Source organism: Camelus bactrianus, chromosome 17 (genome assembly GCF_048773025.1).
Source record: "Camelus bactrianus isolate YW-2024 breed Bactrian camel chromosome 17, ASM4877302v1, whole genome shotgun sequence".
In the NCBI taxonomy this organism is placed as follows: domain Eukaryota; kingdom Metazoa; phylum Chordata; class Mammalia; order Artiodactyla; family Camelidae; genus Camelus; species Camelus bactrianus.
Window position 1 is genome coordinate 319,275 of NC_133555.1, and position 13,742 is coordinate 333,016.

The following is a 13,742-nucleotide window of genomic DNA, read 5'->3' on the forward strand; positions in this document are numbered from 1 at the left end:
AGGGAAGGTCTCCAATCAGAGCGTTAACGTTACGACAGGCCCGGCAGGGCGGCTGTGCCCGCAGGGGTTTGCTGCACAGACACACGCCTCCCACAGAGGCCACGGCACGCGTGCAGACGTGCATTCGTGATGTGTAAACTTCACTTCAGAAGGAAAAACTGCGCACGAACACTGAATTCCAGGCAGTAGTGTGTGCAGGTTACTCTGAGAGGTGTCGCAAAGACCCCGGAGAGAGGGGTGGGGGGCGGGTAGGAAGCAAAGTGAGCTCAGCAGCGGGTTAGGCCCAGAAGCTTGGTGTTCCCTGTTAATTCTTTCAATTTTCTGTAGGTTTGAAAGTGATCATAATCTACTGTTGCAAAAAGTGGGATTCAAATTGCACGTTCATTCGCTCGCAAGTGTATACAAATCGTAGGCCCTCCCACGAACTAGCAGGAAACACATAAACACGAAGCTCGCTGCAGGCCTTCCACCGTGAGGGGCTGTGGAGCTGCAGCTACCGTGGCTGCGTCCTCTTACCACGAAGCCGTGACAGCCGGGAACGGTGACTTACATGGTGACTCCCATGGCGAAGAGCTTCTCATACTCCATCCTGGAGGAGTAGTTGGGAATGACCTGGAAGAGAGGAACGGAGGAAGGTGGGGCCACGCCAGGCCCTCCAGAATGAGGGGTCAGTGGGCGGGGGGCCCCGGCTCCCCTGCTGCCCCGGGACCCACCATCCCGTTGGAGATGACCAGCCTTGGGGCCCCGGGGCTGCTGGGGAAGAGGCCCAGCGGGTGCCCGCTGTACATGACCAGGGTCTGCTCCTCTGTCATCTGTGCCAGGTAGGTCATCGTCAGCCAGAACTGCAGGCAGAGCGAAACCATGGGCTCGTGAGGGGGCCTCCCCGGCCCCATCACCACCCAGGCTTCAGCCGTCCAGCCTGGTGCCGGTCCCTCCCAGCCTCCGCTACACTCCAGGGCTCTGCCCTCAGGACCTCCAATGTCCCCAGGCAGCCTGGCATCAGGGAGGTAGAGACCGAGTCGAGCTGTGGGTCTGCAGGGCCCTGCTAGGCCAGAGATTGGCGGGGGAGCCCGGGGTAGGGGGTAGGTCCTGGGGGGAGCGGCCACACAGCCAGCGCACCTGAGCCCAGTTGCTGAACACCTGCCCGTTTCCTCCGTAGGTCACAAGCTCCTGGGGGAACTGGAGAAGACATGGTGTCAGCTAAGGTGGGGGCCTCCCACCCCTGCACTGGACTCAAGGGGCAGGTGGCCGAAGGCCCTTGAAGGAGGAGTGGTGGGCCGGCGGGGGGCGGGGGGGACCCGGAAGGGGCAAGGCCAGGGGTCCGCGGCCCACCTGTGAGCAGGGTCAGGGCTCAGCTCAGGGTGAGCATCAGAGCTGGGTCTGGGGTCACTTCGGGAACTCAGCCTGCAGCCAGTGTCGGGGCCTGTCCTTGAGCAGATTCTGGGGCCAGGGCTGAGGACACCCTTGCCACGAGGTGGGCGGTAAAAGTCTAGGGCCCCTTCACCCACAAGCATGATGCTCGGGGCCAAGTGCCCCAAAGGCTAAATGCTTTCTCGAATGCAGGGATCTGATGCACAGGCTGCTGCTGGAGGACGCCCGGGACAGGCACGTGTGGCCCGACCTGCGCCGCCCACATGTGGGCGTCAGGCACCGGAGCCACAGGCGTCTGACAAGCTCTAAGCATAAAATGCTGAGATAAACACCCCTGATTTCAAGGCCTCGGTGGGAAAAAACTCTACAAAATATTTCAATAAGTTTCACATAGATTACGTGTTAAAATGATAACGTTTTGGGCACATTGGGACAAACCACCAAATGAAAGCTGCTTCCTTTTAGCTTTCGTGGAGACGAGAGGATGTAAAACTATGTGTGCGTCCGCTGTGCCAGCGTGGGTGTCGCGGTGCTGCGCCTGTGCCCGGGTCACGGGAGAGGCAGCCGCTGGCGGCGCCTGGGACGGGGGTGAGGTCCTCCCTGCACTGCCTTTGCAACTTCCCGTGAATCCATCATTATTTCTAAATAAAAGGCTTGGGAGCGTCACACGTGTGTCTCACAGTGTGTCTCCACGGGGCAGCGCTGGCCCAGGCCCAGTTCTCGCTTCTCAGCCTTTACCTGGGCCACGGCAGGGTCCAGGTTGTTCATGACCATGTGCATGATGGCTGCAGCCGCGCGCGTCCGGCAGGGGTACTGCTCCACCGGGTAGGCCCTGCAAGGGGGTCCAGCTGCCAGGCCTGCTGTCGGGTGGCACAGGCTTCCTGCCTGCGTCTCAAGCCCAGCGTGGCCTCAGCTCAGCCCCTGGTCGCAGGTGGGGACAGCGAGCCCGGCGCCCTGCGGAAGGGCCCCTCGGACCTCCCAGCAGCAGCTGGTGCCAAACCACCAGGCCAGCTGCTCTGGTGCTCACACTGTTCCCGGAATGGGCAGTGGGGCCTCACCCCGCCCAGGCTGCCTCCCTCCCGTTTGGCAGGCTCCACCGGGGAGAAGGCTGACTTCAAAGCACAGCAGAAGCCTCTCCTCCAGGCAGACTTTATCTATCCGTCCTCCCCTTCCCTCCACCAGGCCCCTGGCACCGACTCTGGAGCGGGTGCCAGACCAGTAGCCCTGCGCAGGAGCGAGGGGACGCAGTTCTGTTTCATGGAGTGGTCCAGACAGCCTGGGCCTCCAGCGTTTTCGAGAACAACGGTGCCCAGTGGGGCAGCATCTCCTGGGGGCGTGAGGAGGGCAGATCCTTCTGCCTGGAGCTGGCTGCAGCCCCAAGCCTGGCCCATGTCGCGGGCTTGGCCGTTCTGGGGTGGACAGCCCAGCCCCCCGCCCCCGTTTCCTGACCCCACGTGGTTCCCCAGGAGCCCACCTGCACCCACCTCATCTCCATGTCGGGACAGAACCGGTACATGTAGATGTGCCCGTACAGTCGCAGCTCCTGGGCGAACTCGGGGGCCAGCAGCTCCTGGATGTCCGGGGGGAAGTACCGGAGGGCATTCCTCAGTGCCAGCTGCAGGAGGAGAGCCGTGAGTGCAGCAGGGGTGCAGGCTCCAGGCCAGGATCAAGATGCTTCCACGATGGGTCATCCTCCCTCCCCACCGGTGTGCCTCTGTTCTACTCAGAAAACTTTGGCCCTGCCCAGAGATGGCCCAGTTCTCACCTAGGCCTGTCTACAATGTCACCTCTTTCAGGAAGCCTTCCCTGATTGCCCTCCCTGCTTCATGTAGGCAGCCCTCAAGTCTCTCCCTCTTTTGTTCCCCATGGGCCAGGCTGCTTGGCCACAGGGAAGGACCAGAGAGGGGCCTGCCCTGAGTCTTGTGACCGCAGGAGGGTGCAGACTCCGGGGGAGGAAAGCAGGCGTGTGGGGCCACAGCACCTTGTGCCAGGGCAGAGCAGCCCCCAGATCGGCCAGTAGCCTCAGGCAGTGAGGTGCCCTGGATGCCAAGGGCAGAGGGCTAGGAGGAGGAGGGCAGCCCGCCCCGTGTGCCCTGAGGTCCAGCGCTTCATGACAAGGGTGTCACTGAGGGCCTCAGGCTGGTGGGGCGGGAGGGGAGGGTGAGACGGATGATGAGGGAAACACTGGCTCAGGGTCCCGAGAGCTGGAGACAGTTTGCCCAGAACAGCCTCTTCAGTTTTCATGTGGAATAAAAGCACAAAATCCCTCCTCCCTTAGAAAACACCGACCAGAAACACAGCGTCTCCCTTGAGAGGTGGCTTGGCATATGCCCCGGCGGGAGGTTCTCAGTCACCCGGAGGCTGGCCCACCCCGAAGTCTCTGGTGTGTGGTTCTGGGTTCCCAGGGGCTGCCGCTGCCGACCCGGGGACCCCCCTCTGGGAACCGCTGCGGGAGGGCAGCAGCCGGCTGATTCTCCTGCCCCCGGGGCTGCGTGGGAGGGGCCCACCAGAAAGGACGCACTGCAACTGCAGGGAAGGTGTGCGGCCAGGAGTCAGGAGAGCCGGGCCCTCCACAGTCTGGCCGGGGCCTGGGGTCCGGCTGCTCTCTGCGCCTGCCACAGCTCAACAGCGCAGCTGCTAATCTGATCTTGCCAAGCAAAACCGAACATTTATGGAAAAGTTCCAAAAGCAACACCTCACACAGGCACACGCGCTCCACTCGAGGCCTAACCCTACGTCGTGGGTCCCAACGTGTTCTGCTGAACTCTGGCTCCCTTGAGTTCACTTTCTAGGAAACGCTAGTTCCAACCCCCGCCCCACGTCGCAGCCCACAGAGAGGCGGCAGCTGCGGCCTGACCACCGGGATCCCCGTCCTCACGTGTGCGTGTCCCGGAGGCGCCGGATGGAAGGCGGCCCGTGCGAGTGCTGGTGCAGCGCTGGGCGTGGGTGCCCACGCCGCAAACACACAGTGAAGTCTCCCGTCAAAATGAACCGTCCTTACACTGTGTCCGTGCACAGAGCTGGTGGAACGTCTCAGCCATTCCACGAAATGCCTTAAAAGGCCCTGAAACTCCACGGCTTCCAGCACGAAGTGCTTCTGCTCGTGCACCACAAACGCAGAGGGGCGCCAGCGACTCCCCGAACCCACAACGCAGCACAGAACTCCATTTGCCACATCCCCCCTCATGTAAGACCCCATTTTAGGACCACTGGATTCCTCCTTATCCCTGAAATTCAGTGAGTCAGCCTGGGTACGGCTTCACGCCAACCATCCTACATCAGAGTTTCTGTTTTCGCTTCTGATGGTAAACTCTTTTTATCTGCAATTTCATGTTTTCACTAGTTCAGGAAAGTTGTCTTCTATATTTTTGTTCAGTAACTTTCTCTTCTGTGTCTAAAGTTTCGTGAGAGGTATGCAGCAGATAGTTCTTGAGCGAAAGAATTTAAAAGAAGCAGCTCTTTGCCAGCCTGGATTCAATACTCCAAGCTCTGAACAGGGGCCATTCTCAGCGTTACGATGAGGTGGAGCTCGGACAGGCTGTGTGACGTGCTGGGGTCCTGTGGCCACCCCGGACGAGGCCCAGGTGCCCCAAGGCCCCGGCAGTCTCGTCAGAGAAGGGTCAGCAAGGGCAGGCCAGGTGGGTGATGGGGGTAGTCTCTGTATGTGCAGGGACAGCAGGGTCTGCCCAGCCCTGCCGACCAGCAGGTGTGCAAGCTCGGGCAGGCCCCGCCCGTTTCCTCATCCAAAGACCCCCAAGCCAGAACCCGCCCCCCAGCCTTGCTGCTCCCTTGCTCAAAGGTCTTCAGTTTATTCTAAAGCACCGCCAGGCAGAGCCTGTGGGGCCAACTTGGGAATTCAGCCCCGGTGGCCAGCTGGCCGGCAGTGATTGCACAGGACCCCACGGCTTGGCCGACTCCAGAGGGTCTGCTCTGCAGCACGGAGGATGCAGACACAGGTTTTCCTCGGTGAGAGTGCGGCCTGTGGGTCACATAATGCGTGTTGCTAGCGGGTCTTACTGGCAAAATCGGACGTACTCAAGGCACGTACATTGGACAGAAATTCTAGAGACCCCTTCCCCTCCCCTGCCTTGACTTATGGCATGAGGATCTGACAAGCTCAGTGGCCTGCACCCTTAGGGCCAGGGAATTGTTTCACAAAAGTCCGGTGTGCAGCCCGGGGTCGGGGGAGAGTTCTGGGTGCCTGATGGTCCAGTAGAGAGAATAAAGGCCCCTGAAGATGTCCACGCCCTGCACCCCGGGACCTGTGAACACGTAACATCACACAGCTATAGAGACTTTGCAGATGTGATTCAGGTAAGGATTTTGAGATGGGAGGCGATCCTACGTGACCCAGGTCAGCCCTGCAGCATCCCAAGTGTCCTCATAAGAGGAGAGCTGAGGGACTGGGACTTGTTGCACTGCTGGCTTTGGAGACAGAGGGCCCAGGAGCCCAGGAGCGCAGGCGCCTCTGGAGCCCAGAAAGGCGAGCGGAGGGCTGTCCTCTCAAGCCTCCTGGGGAGCCAGCCTGCTGCAACATTTTTAACTTGACCTTCCATCATATAATTCTACTAAAAATGAGTTACAGGCATTTAAAACATGTAAACCCAAACCAGGACACTCCTGATCTGTGAGGCCTGTGCGCCAGCGTGAGAGTCACGAGGCAGCAGCACATGAGCAGGGGAACCGCCGCTTCCTGCGTCTGCACGAGCCTTCTTGCTCTTAGCCCAGTGAAGCCCATTTCAGGTTTCCTGCGCTCGGGGTTGTAAGGGAGCAAATCTGTGCCGGTTTAAAGCCACTGCCGTTGTGGGGATTTGTCAGCAGCGACAGGGCACTAAGAAGATGGCGAGAATCACGTCGCTTCTGCTGCGAGAACACCTTTCCTGCCTGGTGGCTGGTAACCGAGGCCACCAGCCCGCGACCTGGAGTGGCTCACAGGGCAGGGGTGCTTGTGTGTGTGTCAGAGAGAAAGAGACTGACAGACAGACAGACAGAGGATGTGGCCTGCGCCTTTTGTTCTAACCTGGCAGGGAGCTAGAAGTTTCTGACTGTCACTGTTTCTGCCAAGAACGATGGCTCTGTCTGAATTACCTGCACCCTCCTGTGCCCTTGCCGGAACTGCAGCCAGGCTTCCTGGGTCCAAACCGTGGGTCAGGCTCCTCTGGCCGGGGCGGGCAGCCTCCCCAGAGGCTGTTGCCTCTGCGCCCAGGTCTCCACACCTCAGTCTGTACCGGGGTCTGCCCCACACATGCTTGCCTCGCCTCTCAGGACTTCAGTCTCCTCTTCCGAACAGGTGGCCCCTGCCCCCTAGGGCCATCTTGGGGACCGGGTGAACCGACGGGCTAAGCACCGTGCTTGGCACACACGGCTCCCAGAACGACCGTCTCCCACACTCACGGCCTCGTCCTTCCAGCCGGGCCTCTGTCCACCCTGCCCACCTAGGAACCTGCACTCTCCACGGGCAGTGCTGTTAAGAGGCAGGTCACGCCCAACTCAGGGACCATCATGAGCTCCTTGTTATGCACCTGATAAAGTGCACACTGGCTGGCGTCCAGGCCCCTCAGTAACCAGGTGGGCCTGGCTCTGCAAGGTCCACACCCAGCGTGGGCCTACGTGGGGCCTCCTCCTCCCCAATTTACTCTGCACAAGCCCTCTCTGCATCTTCACTCACTGCCTCCCGCTGGCTCCAAAGGGCCTCCCCTCTCAGATTTCTCAGTCTGGAAACCTTGCCCACGGTGCCAAGGACAGCTCCTCTAAGAAGCCTTCCTGGGTTTCTCCTGCCTGCTAAACTCTGGTAGGGTATTCATTTGGGCACTTAGCATGTAGTCTTGTTCATCCACTCAACAAACAACTCTGGCATCAATGAAGACCCAGGAACGAGCTCAACAGAGCCCCACCCTCCAGAAGCTCAGGGGCTGTGTTAGCAGTGACGGGAGGTCTTCAGATCTGGGGTCTGATGTGCAGTGCAGCCCCTGCAGGCGGGGCACGGTTTGGGGAAACACCACTAAGAGAAACTGCACGCGGGGGAGCGAGGACACAAGACACGGCTAACAGGCCCAGCTCGCGTGTGACAGGACGAGCTTCCCTCTGATCTGCAGAAGCCGCTGCTGTGGACACAGCCCCGGAGGCTTCCAGCCAGGCCACGCCCTGTGCTGACCTACAGAAGAGCGAAGGGCGAAGCAGTGCTCGACCACCCAAACCACGAAGCACCCGCAGCAGCTCGAAGACGGGGGCGGCTCCAAGGGCGCCGGGGAGGACGGTCTCAAAAGAAAGTCCCATTTCCACTTTCAGAAGGACACACACACCTTGTGCGCACACGGAACGCCTCTGGAAGGAGACGCCAAAGCCAGTGATAGAACTCGGAACATTTCACTTGCTTATCTTTTAAAATTACCTCGAAAAGTTTATGCCAAAATTCAAAGAGATGTTTACACAAAAACATCAGAAACAAGGGAAAAGTAAGGCCACCAGCTGAGGAGGCCGAGGGGCCTGGGGCCGTCTCGGAAGAGCCCCCGCGATTCTCTCCGGGAGGAAGGGCCTCATGCAGATCCCTCTGGGATGGGACGCGGGGCTTTGGACATCCGCCAATTCTCCGCCCCCGGCTGGGTGTTCTACATTCGGCTCGGCCCTGACGCTGCCGCCCGGCCCCACACCGCAGGTCAGGGGCTCAGTCCCACAGGATGTGCCCACTCAGTCGCCCATCACACGCCCAGGTTGACGCTGCGCTTCTGACAAAGGGGGTCCTACACCCCTCCTCAGGTCAGTAATTTGCTAGAACGGCTCTTGGACGCAGGGAAACACTTCTGCTGGTTTATTCTAGAGTAACCGGCGAGCTGCCCGAGAAAGGGGGGTGCAGGGGGACGGGGGCAGCCTAGAAGCCCCGACCCTGCAGACTGGGGGTTCTGGAGGCTTCCTCACGAAGGATGATTGATCGTTAACTCCACTTCCAGCCCCTCTCCCCTCTCTGGAGGATGGGGTGGGGTTGAAAGTTCCAACTTCTAATCACAGCTTGGTTCTTCCAGTGACCAGCCCCCACCAGGAGCCGTCCAGAGTGGCCTCCTGTCGCCCAGGAAATTCCAACAGATTTAGGAGCCCTGTGTCAGGAACCCGGGTCAAAGACCGAATCTCAGCAGGAAGGAAGCGGGGCAGAGATGGACACACATGTCTTGTTCCTGCACAGGCCCCTGCAAACGGAAGGTGCGGCCCCTCCACCAGGATGCAGCTTGAAGCCCCCAGACCGCAAGTCACCCGCTCCCAGGGCCACCTGTGTCCTGCTGGTCACACCACCAGCCATTAGGGTGTCACCGGAGCCCTCTGGGCCCTCGCGGCCAAAGGTCGATGTGCTGACGCCCAGCAGGAAGGTGCCCAGGGGGTGGACACACTGACCTCTGCTCGACCAGGCCGAGCTGGGCCCCGTGCCCTCCCCTCTGTGGGAGGTGCTGGCTGCAGGCCAGGCGGCCGCAGGAAGGGCAGCGTCTCCTTCTGGGTGGCCGCCTGGCCTCTGGGGGATCCCTCTTCCAGTCTCCCCGCTTGCTTGGATCCCTGCTTTCCCCAAGTGTTCTTGAAATCCCCAAGGAGTCTTTAGAGCACAAAAGTGGGAGAAAGCTATTCGCCCCAACTTTTTTCCAGCTGGTCTCCTGAACACTTGTGTGTAATTATTTTCCTCCCTGCTGACCAGGGAGATGGTCAGTGACCTGCCCGGTGCCAGCTGGCCGTCTTCCTGGCCCATCTCCTACAAGTAGGGACACCTGGCCTGCTCCCCCCAGCACACCTGCCCTCCCTCTGCAGGGCTGCAGCCACGGAGCTGCAGACGCAGGTAGATTGGGACTGACGGCTGGGGGCAGCCCCCAGCCTCCACTTCCCGGCTGGGTGACCTTGAGCCTCAGGGTCCATCCCCATCAGGAAATGGGGGCTGGAGTCCTACACCCCAGGGTGCACTGGGGAGAGAATGAAGGGTTTTGGGTCCCCGTCCCACGGTCTCCCCCACTGGGGGCTCGCTGAGGCCAGGGGGTGGGGGGAGGTGGAGCAGGAGGTGGGGAAGTCCCCCCCAGACTCCCCAGTAGGCACCCAGAGGACAGATGGCCCCACAGGAATAGGGCCCAACCTCTTACTTGCTCCTCTGCAGGGCTGAGGCCAGGGGTTCGGACTGGGGCGTGGGGCACCCCAGGCCAGCGTCCACGGTTCTCTGGGAGGGGCCGCAGGGGCAGGCCGCAGCACAGTGCCTGGAGGCTGGACATGTCAGACTGAGACCAGGGCGAAGCCTGCTCTGTGAGGAGGCCACGGAGAGACTCGGCAGCCAAGGTCCAGCTGGGCGGGGTCCTCGGGCTCCAGGGCCACCTCCTCCAGCCCCTCATTGGGCCCCAGGCCTCCAGAAGGAGCCACGTGTAGGTCAGAGGGTCACAGGCCCCCAGGCTGGCCACCTGCAGTGCTGACCTGGGGGGCCGACCTCTGGGGAGAGGCCAGCTTCACCCCTGTGACGACTGGGTGAGCATCTGTTTGTCCTGTTAGAGAGGCATCGGCCCCGAGGGTTAGCTGGTGGGGTCTCACGTTGGGGTGCACCCTGTGGTCTAGTGGGGCAGTCACACCAGGCAGGTGTTGTGGGGCTTGTGTCTTGACACTGCAGGACCGTGTGAGACTGGACCTGGCACAGAGGTGGTGCCCCTTGGACCCCTCCTGCCTGCCACCTGGGTGACAGGTGGGTCAGGAGCCCACCTGGCGGCAGGTGTACCCTCCTTGGCTCCCAGTGAGGTGCACACCCCCGCCCCTTCCCAAAGCTCTGTGTGGAGGGTCTGCCTGGAGGGGGCTCTCCCCTCAACCCCAGTGACAGCCCTGCAGGAAGGGCCAGCCCATTGACCCCCCACAGGGATGGGGCAGCTGGGACCCAGGTGTCACGTGCACAGCCAGGAAGTGGCCCTGGGGAGGCGACACATCTGGGTGTGAAGCCAGCTCAGCTGCCGGCCAGCCCCGTGGCCTTGGGCCCTGTCCCAGATCACACAAGTGGGTGCGGGAGGCACAGGTTGGGGAGATAAGCACCCTCCGCTTGGAAAGGCGCGTGAGCGGGACAGCCGGCCCCCACCAAGTGTTTGCTCCTCAGAGCACAGACGTCACTGGCCCAGTTTACAGGTCTGGAAACAAGGCAAGGGAGGCCGGGGGCTCGCCCAAGGCCACAGCTAGTTCCGGTGGAGCTGGGATTTGGACCCTTGGCGCCCAGTCTGGCCCCCACTGGCGCAGCGTGGTGCTGCTACTGCGTCCTCGCAGCCGGGAGGCGGCCTAGGGCGGGGGGCAGCAGAGACGCAGACAGGAGAGCTCTCACAGCGTTGGTCACTGGCAGCTGGGCAGCGACCCGGCCGAGCGCCGCTGCGGGCTCTGGGGACAGACCCCCGACTCCGCCCCGCCCAGGCCTGAGCTACACATATCAGGACGGCCAGCAGCCGGCCCCTCTGCCCAAGGCTACTTCTGCTTCCACGATCCAGAGCCTCTCTTCCACTCGGAGGGGGCTGGAAGGCTGGGGAATCCACAGCCCCCTCCCACCTGCCAGGGGCAGCCTGCAGCCAACATCCGTGATGGATAAATGCCCCAGCTCCCTTTCTCCTGGCAGTGGCGGGTGGAGCAGTAACTCCGCTGGCCCCAGCAGGACTGGGCTGAGCTGCCCCCAGGGCGTCCCCACTTCACTCCCTGCTCCCCCAACACACAGCCCTCGACAGACTGGCTGTGCCGACACTTCCCCTTGGGATTTGTTTCTGGGGGAGGCATCAAGAGAAGCCAGGAGTCTAACAGTTTTTGTGAACTCTCCTAATTTTTAAATATTTGCAACCAATTAAAAACATTTTCCATTGTCCTGAACAGAAGAGTGGATTGTATCCGTGTCAGTGTTCTAGTGGTGACCCTGTGTTACAAATGGCAAGACATTGCCTTCAGGGAACAAGGCACCGGGTCTCACTTACTGACTCTTAACAACTGCACGTGAATTTGCAAGGATGCCAACACAAATAGTCTAATTTTTTTTAATGAAGGGAGGTGATTAAATTTATTTATTTAGTAGAGGTACTGGGAATTGAACCCAGGACCTCATGCATGCTAGGCATGCACTCTACCACTGAGCTATACCCTACCCCCAACTAGTCTAATTTTTAAACATTGTACGAGCTGTTTAAAGACCTGGGATCTCACAGATGTGAAATATGGCAGATGGGTAGGTTCAAGCCTGGCTATACTACTCATGAGCTGTGTGTCCTTGGGTAAGTTCCTTAGCCTCTCTGTGCCTCCATGTCCTAGTCTGAAAAATGAAAGCAGTAACAGTAGCTACCTCATGGGCTGCGTCTGAGGATTAAACAAGATAACACAAGCAAAGCAAAGGTCTCAGAACAGCACCTGCACAGAATCAGCACCAGATAAAACGTTACTTTTCTAATTGCTGCCTCTATCCAAAAAGCAAGGAACGTAGCAACGTATGTAGTCCAGAAAGCAAAGAAACATGTACACTTGGGCACGGACTATCTGAAGGACACACAGGGACCTGGGGGTGCTGGGGGGACGGAGACCCCTCACTGTGAACCCACACCTTCAGAGCACTGAATGCCGTTGAAACCACACCCTTCCCAATGAGTAATTTTATGTTACGTGAGTTTCACCTTAGTTCAAAAGAACTCCGGTGGTTTTGAATTTTGCTCCATGGACAAACGCAATAAATAAAACTTTTAAACTAATAAGGAGTAAAAAAGGGGCAGGCAGGCCCTCAGTTTGTGCCTCCCCGGGCCTCAGCCCTCAGGCTCCGGTGCTGGATGGGGCCTGTCCCACTGGAACCATCGAGTGCCTGCCTGTCTCCCCACCGGTCACTCCAGGGGTACTCCAGTCCTGTCCTGGCAGCCAGCACTGCATAGCCCAGCCCCACCCCCGGGCACCCCCAACCCAGGCCACACTGGACCCCCATCTCTGCCACATCACTGGCGGGCCCATGTGGCCTTCCTGGGCCAGGCAGGACTTCTGCCCCTTGGACCGTCAACCTAGTCCCAGCTTCCCTCCTTCCCCTCCAGCCACCCTGCCCCTGGGTGCCTTCCCTGAGCCAGCCTGACCCCTGACCCCTGCCTTCAAAAGGGAGCCTGGACCCAGAGAACTCGCACCCTGGTCCACGCCCTTCACGTCTCCCACAGGCAGCACCAGCCTCCACCCCGTCCTGCCACCGGGTCCCCGACTCCTGGCCACCACTCGAGGTCCATCAGCAGCACAGCCATAGACTTAGAACCGCCCACACCCCAGCCCACGATACACAGGGATGGGGACACCCTGTCTGCCTCTGACTTCATCCACTTGGCCGCCCCAGAGCCTCCTGGCGGCCTCCAAGGACTTTCCTGGACCAGACGGGCTGAGATGTTGTCCCCAACTTTGGCCACCAGGTGGCAGCACAGGGACCACCAGGGCTGGGACTCTTACAGAGAGGTCGGTCCTAAGGCAGGTGTGGGGAAGATTTGGGGCCACCTAGGGTCTGGATAACCAGGAATTCCAGTGCTGGGCCCAGAGCAGCAGCGACCCTGCCTGTAGGCCGTTCTGGGAGTGAAATGGACACTCCCCAAGGCTGTCTGTACAGGTCGCCCGCAAAGCCATACACAGAGCTTCTGGTTTACCTGTGAGCTGTTTCCCCTCCTCCAGCATCAGCATTTGGAGCCATAGCTTTAATTTTATTTACCTAAAGTTCTTCTTTAAATAGACCTTTAAAACTTAAATAAATGTAATGGGAAGGAATTTTTGTATAACTGCCTTAACAGAAAGCAGAGTCACTTGCCAGAAACAGGCAGTAACTGTAAAAAATAATCACCAACCTCAAGTTCTCAGATGGCACTCACTCAGCACCAGACGCTGTTCCAAACATCTCCCGTGTCTCATTTAGTTCCCACAGCGCGATGAGGTGTGTCCCTCCCATTACACAGAGAACTGGGGCACAGAGGTTGGGCAACCTTCCTGATCTCACAGTGGGTAGGTGGCACCAGAAGGGCTGAAATCACCAGATTCTTCAATTGCAATTAAAAAACACACACTTTCCGACATATTCAGTACTGGCTCAAGCGCGCGCGCGCACACACACACGTGCACACCACCAGCTGTCCCCTTGGGTGCTCTGGGGGGCATGAACTGAGACACCCCCCCCCCCCCACCTTCTGGAGTCTGGCCGGGACCTGCAGTAGCTGGGATCCAGGCAGGACCTGGAGACCCCCGTGGAAAACAAGGCTACAGAATGGGCCTGGGGGAAGGAATGGGCAGCTTTGGGCCTGATTCTGAGGGCGGGAGGGTCCGGGGGAGTCATGTACAGGCGGCCGCTGCCCTAAGCCAGCCCCTGGACCCCTGCAGGTAAGGTAGCCAAGAGACAAGGGGACATAGTG

The 13,742-nt window shown here is 59.9% G+C and overlaps 1 protein-coding gene and 1 long non-coding RNA gene across 20 annotated transcripts in view; one reads left to right on the forward strand and one right to left on the reverse strand.

Moving 5' to 3' along the window:
- Nucleotides 1–9,638, reverse strand: part of UROC1 (urocanate hydratase 1) — a 28,054-nt gene extending 18,416 nt beyond the window's left edge. For 14 of the 19 annotated variants that reach the window (XR_012499764.1, XR_012499774.1, XR_012499773.1 and 11 more), the window contains exons 1-6: nucleotides 9,480–9,638; nucleotides 2,856–2,986; nucleotides 2,110–2,203; nucleotides 1,120–1,179; nucleotides 714–842; nucleotides 551–612 (exon numbers count right to left, since the gene is read on the reverse strand). Coding sequence is in view for 3 of the 19 variants with exons in the window: in XM_074344155.1 (XP_074200256.1) it covers nucleotides 551–612; nucleotides 714–842; nucleotides 1,120–1,179; nucleotides 2,110–2,203; nucleotides 2,856–2,986; nucleotides 9,480–9,605 (602 nt within the window). In the remaining 16 variants the exon portion in view is untranslated. Of the gene's footprint in view, nucleotides 1–550; nucleotides 613–713; nucleotides 843–1,119; nucleotides 1,180–2,109; nucleotides 2,204–2,855; nucleotides 2,987–9,479 lie in introns of those variants that run through there. The other 5 variants (XR_012499766.1, XR_012499765.1, XR_012499767.1 and 2 more) reach the window with 4 other exon arrangements.
- Nucleotides 6,713–9,001, forward strand: LOC141573744 (uncharacterized). Its single transcript, XR_012499777.1, has 2 exons — nucleotides 6,713–8,127; nucleotides 8,391–9,001. It is a non-coding gene; the product is annotated as an uncharacterized LOC141573744 (long non-coding RNA).
- Nucleotides 9,639–13,742: the final 4,104 nt, after the last annotated feature.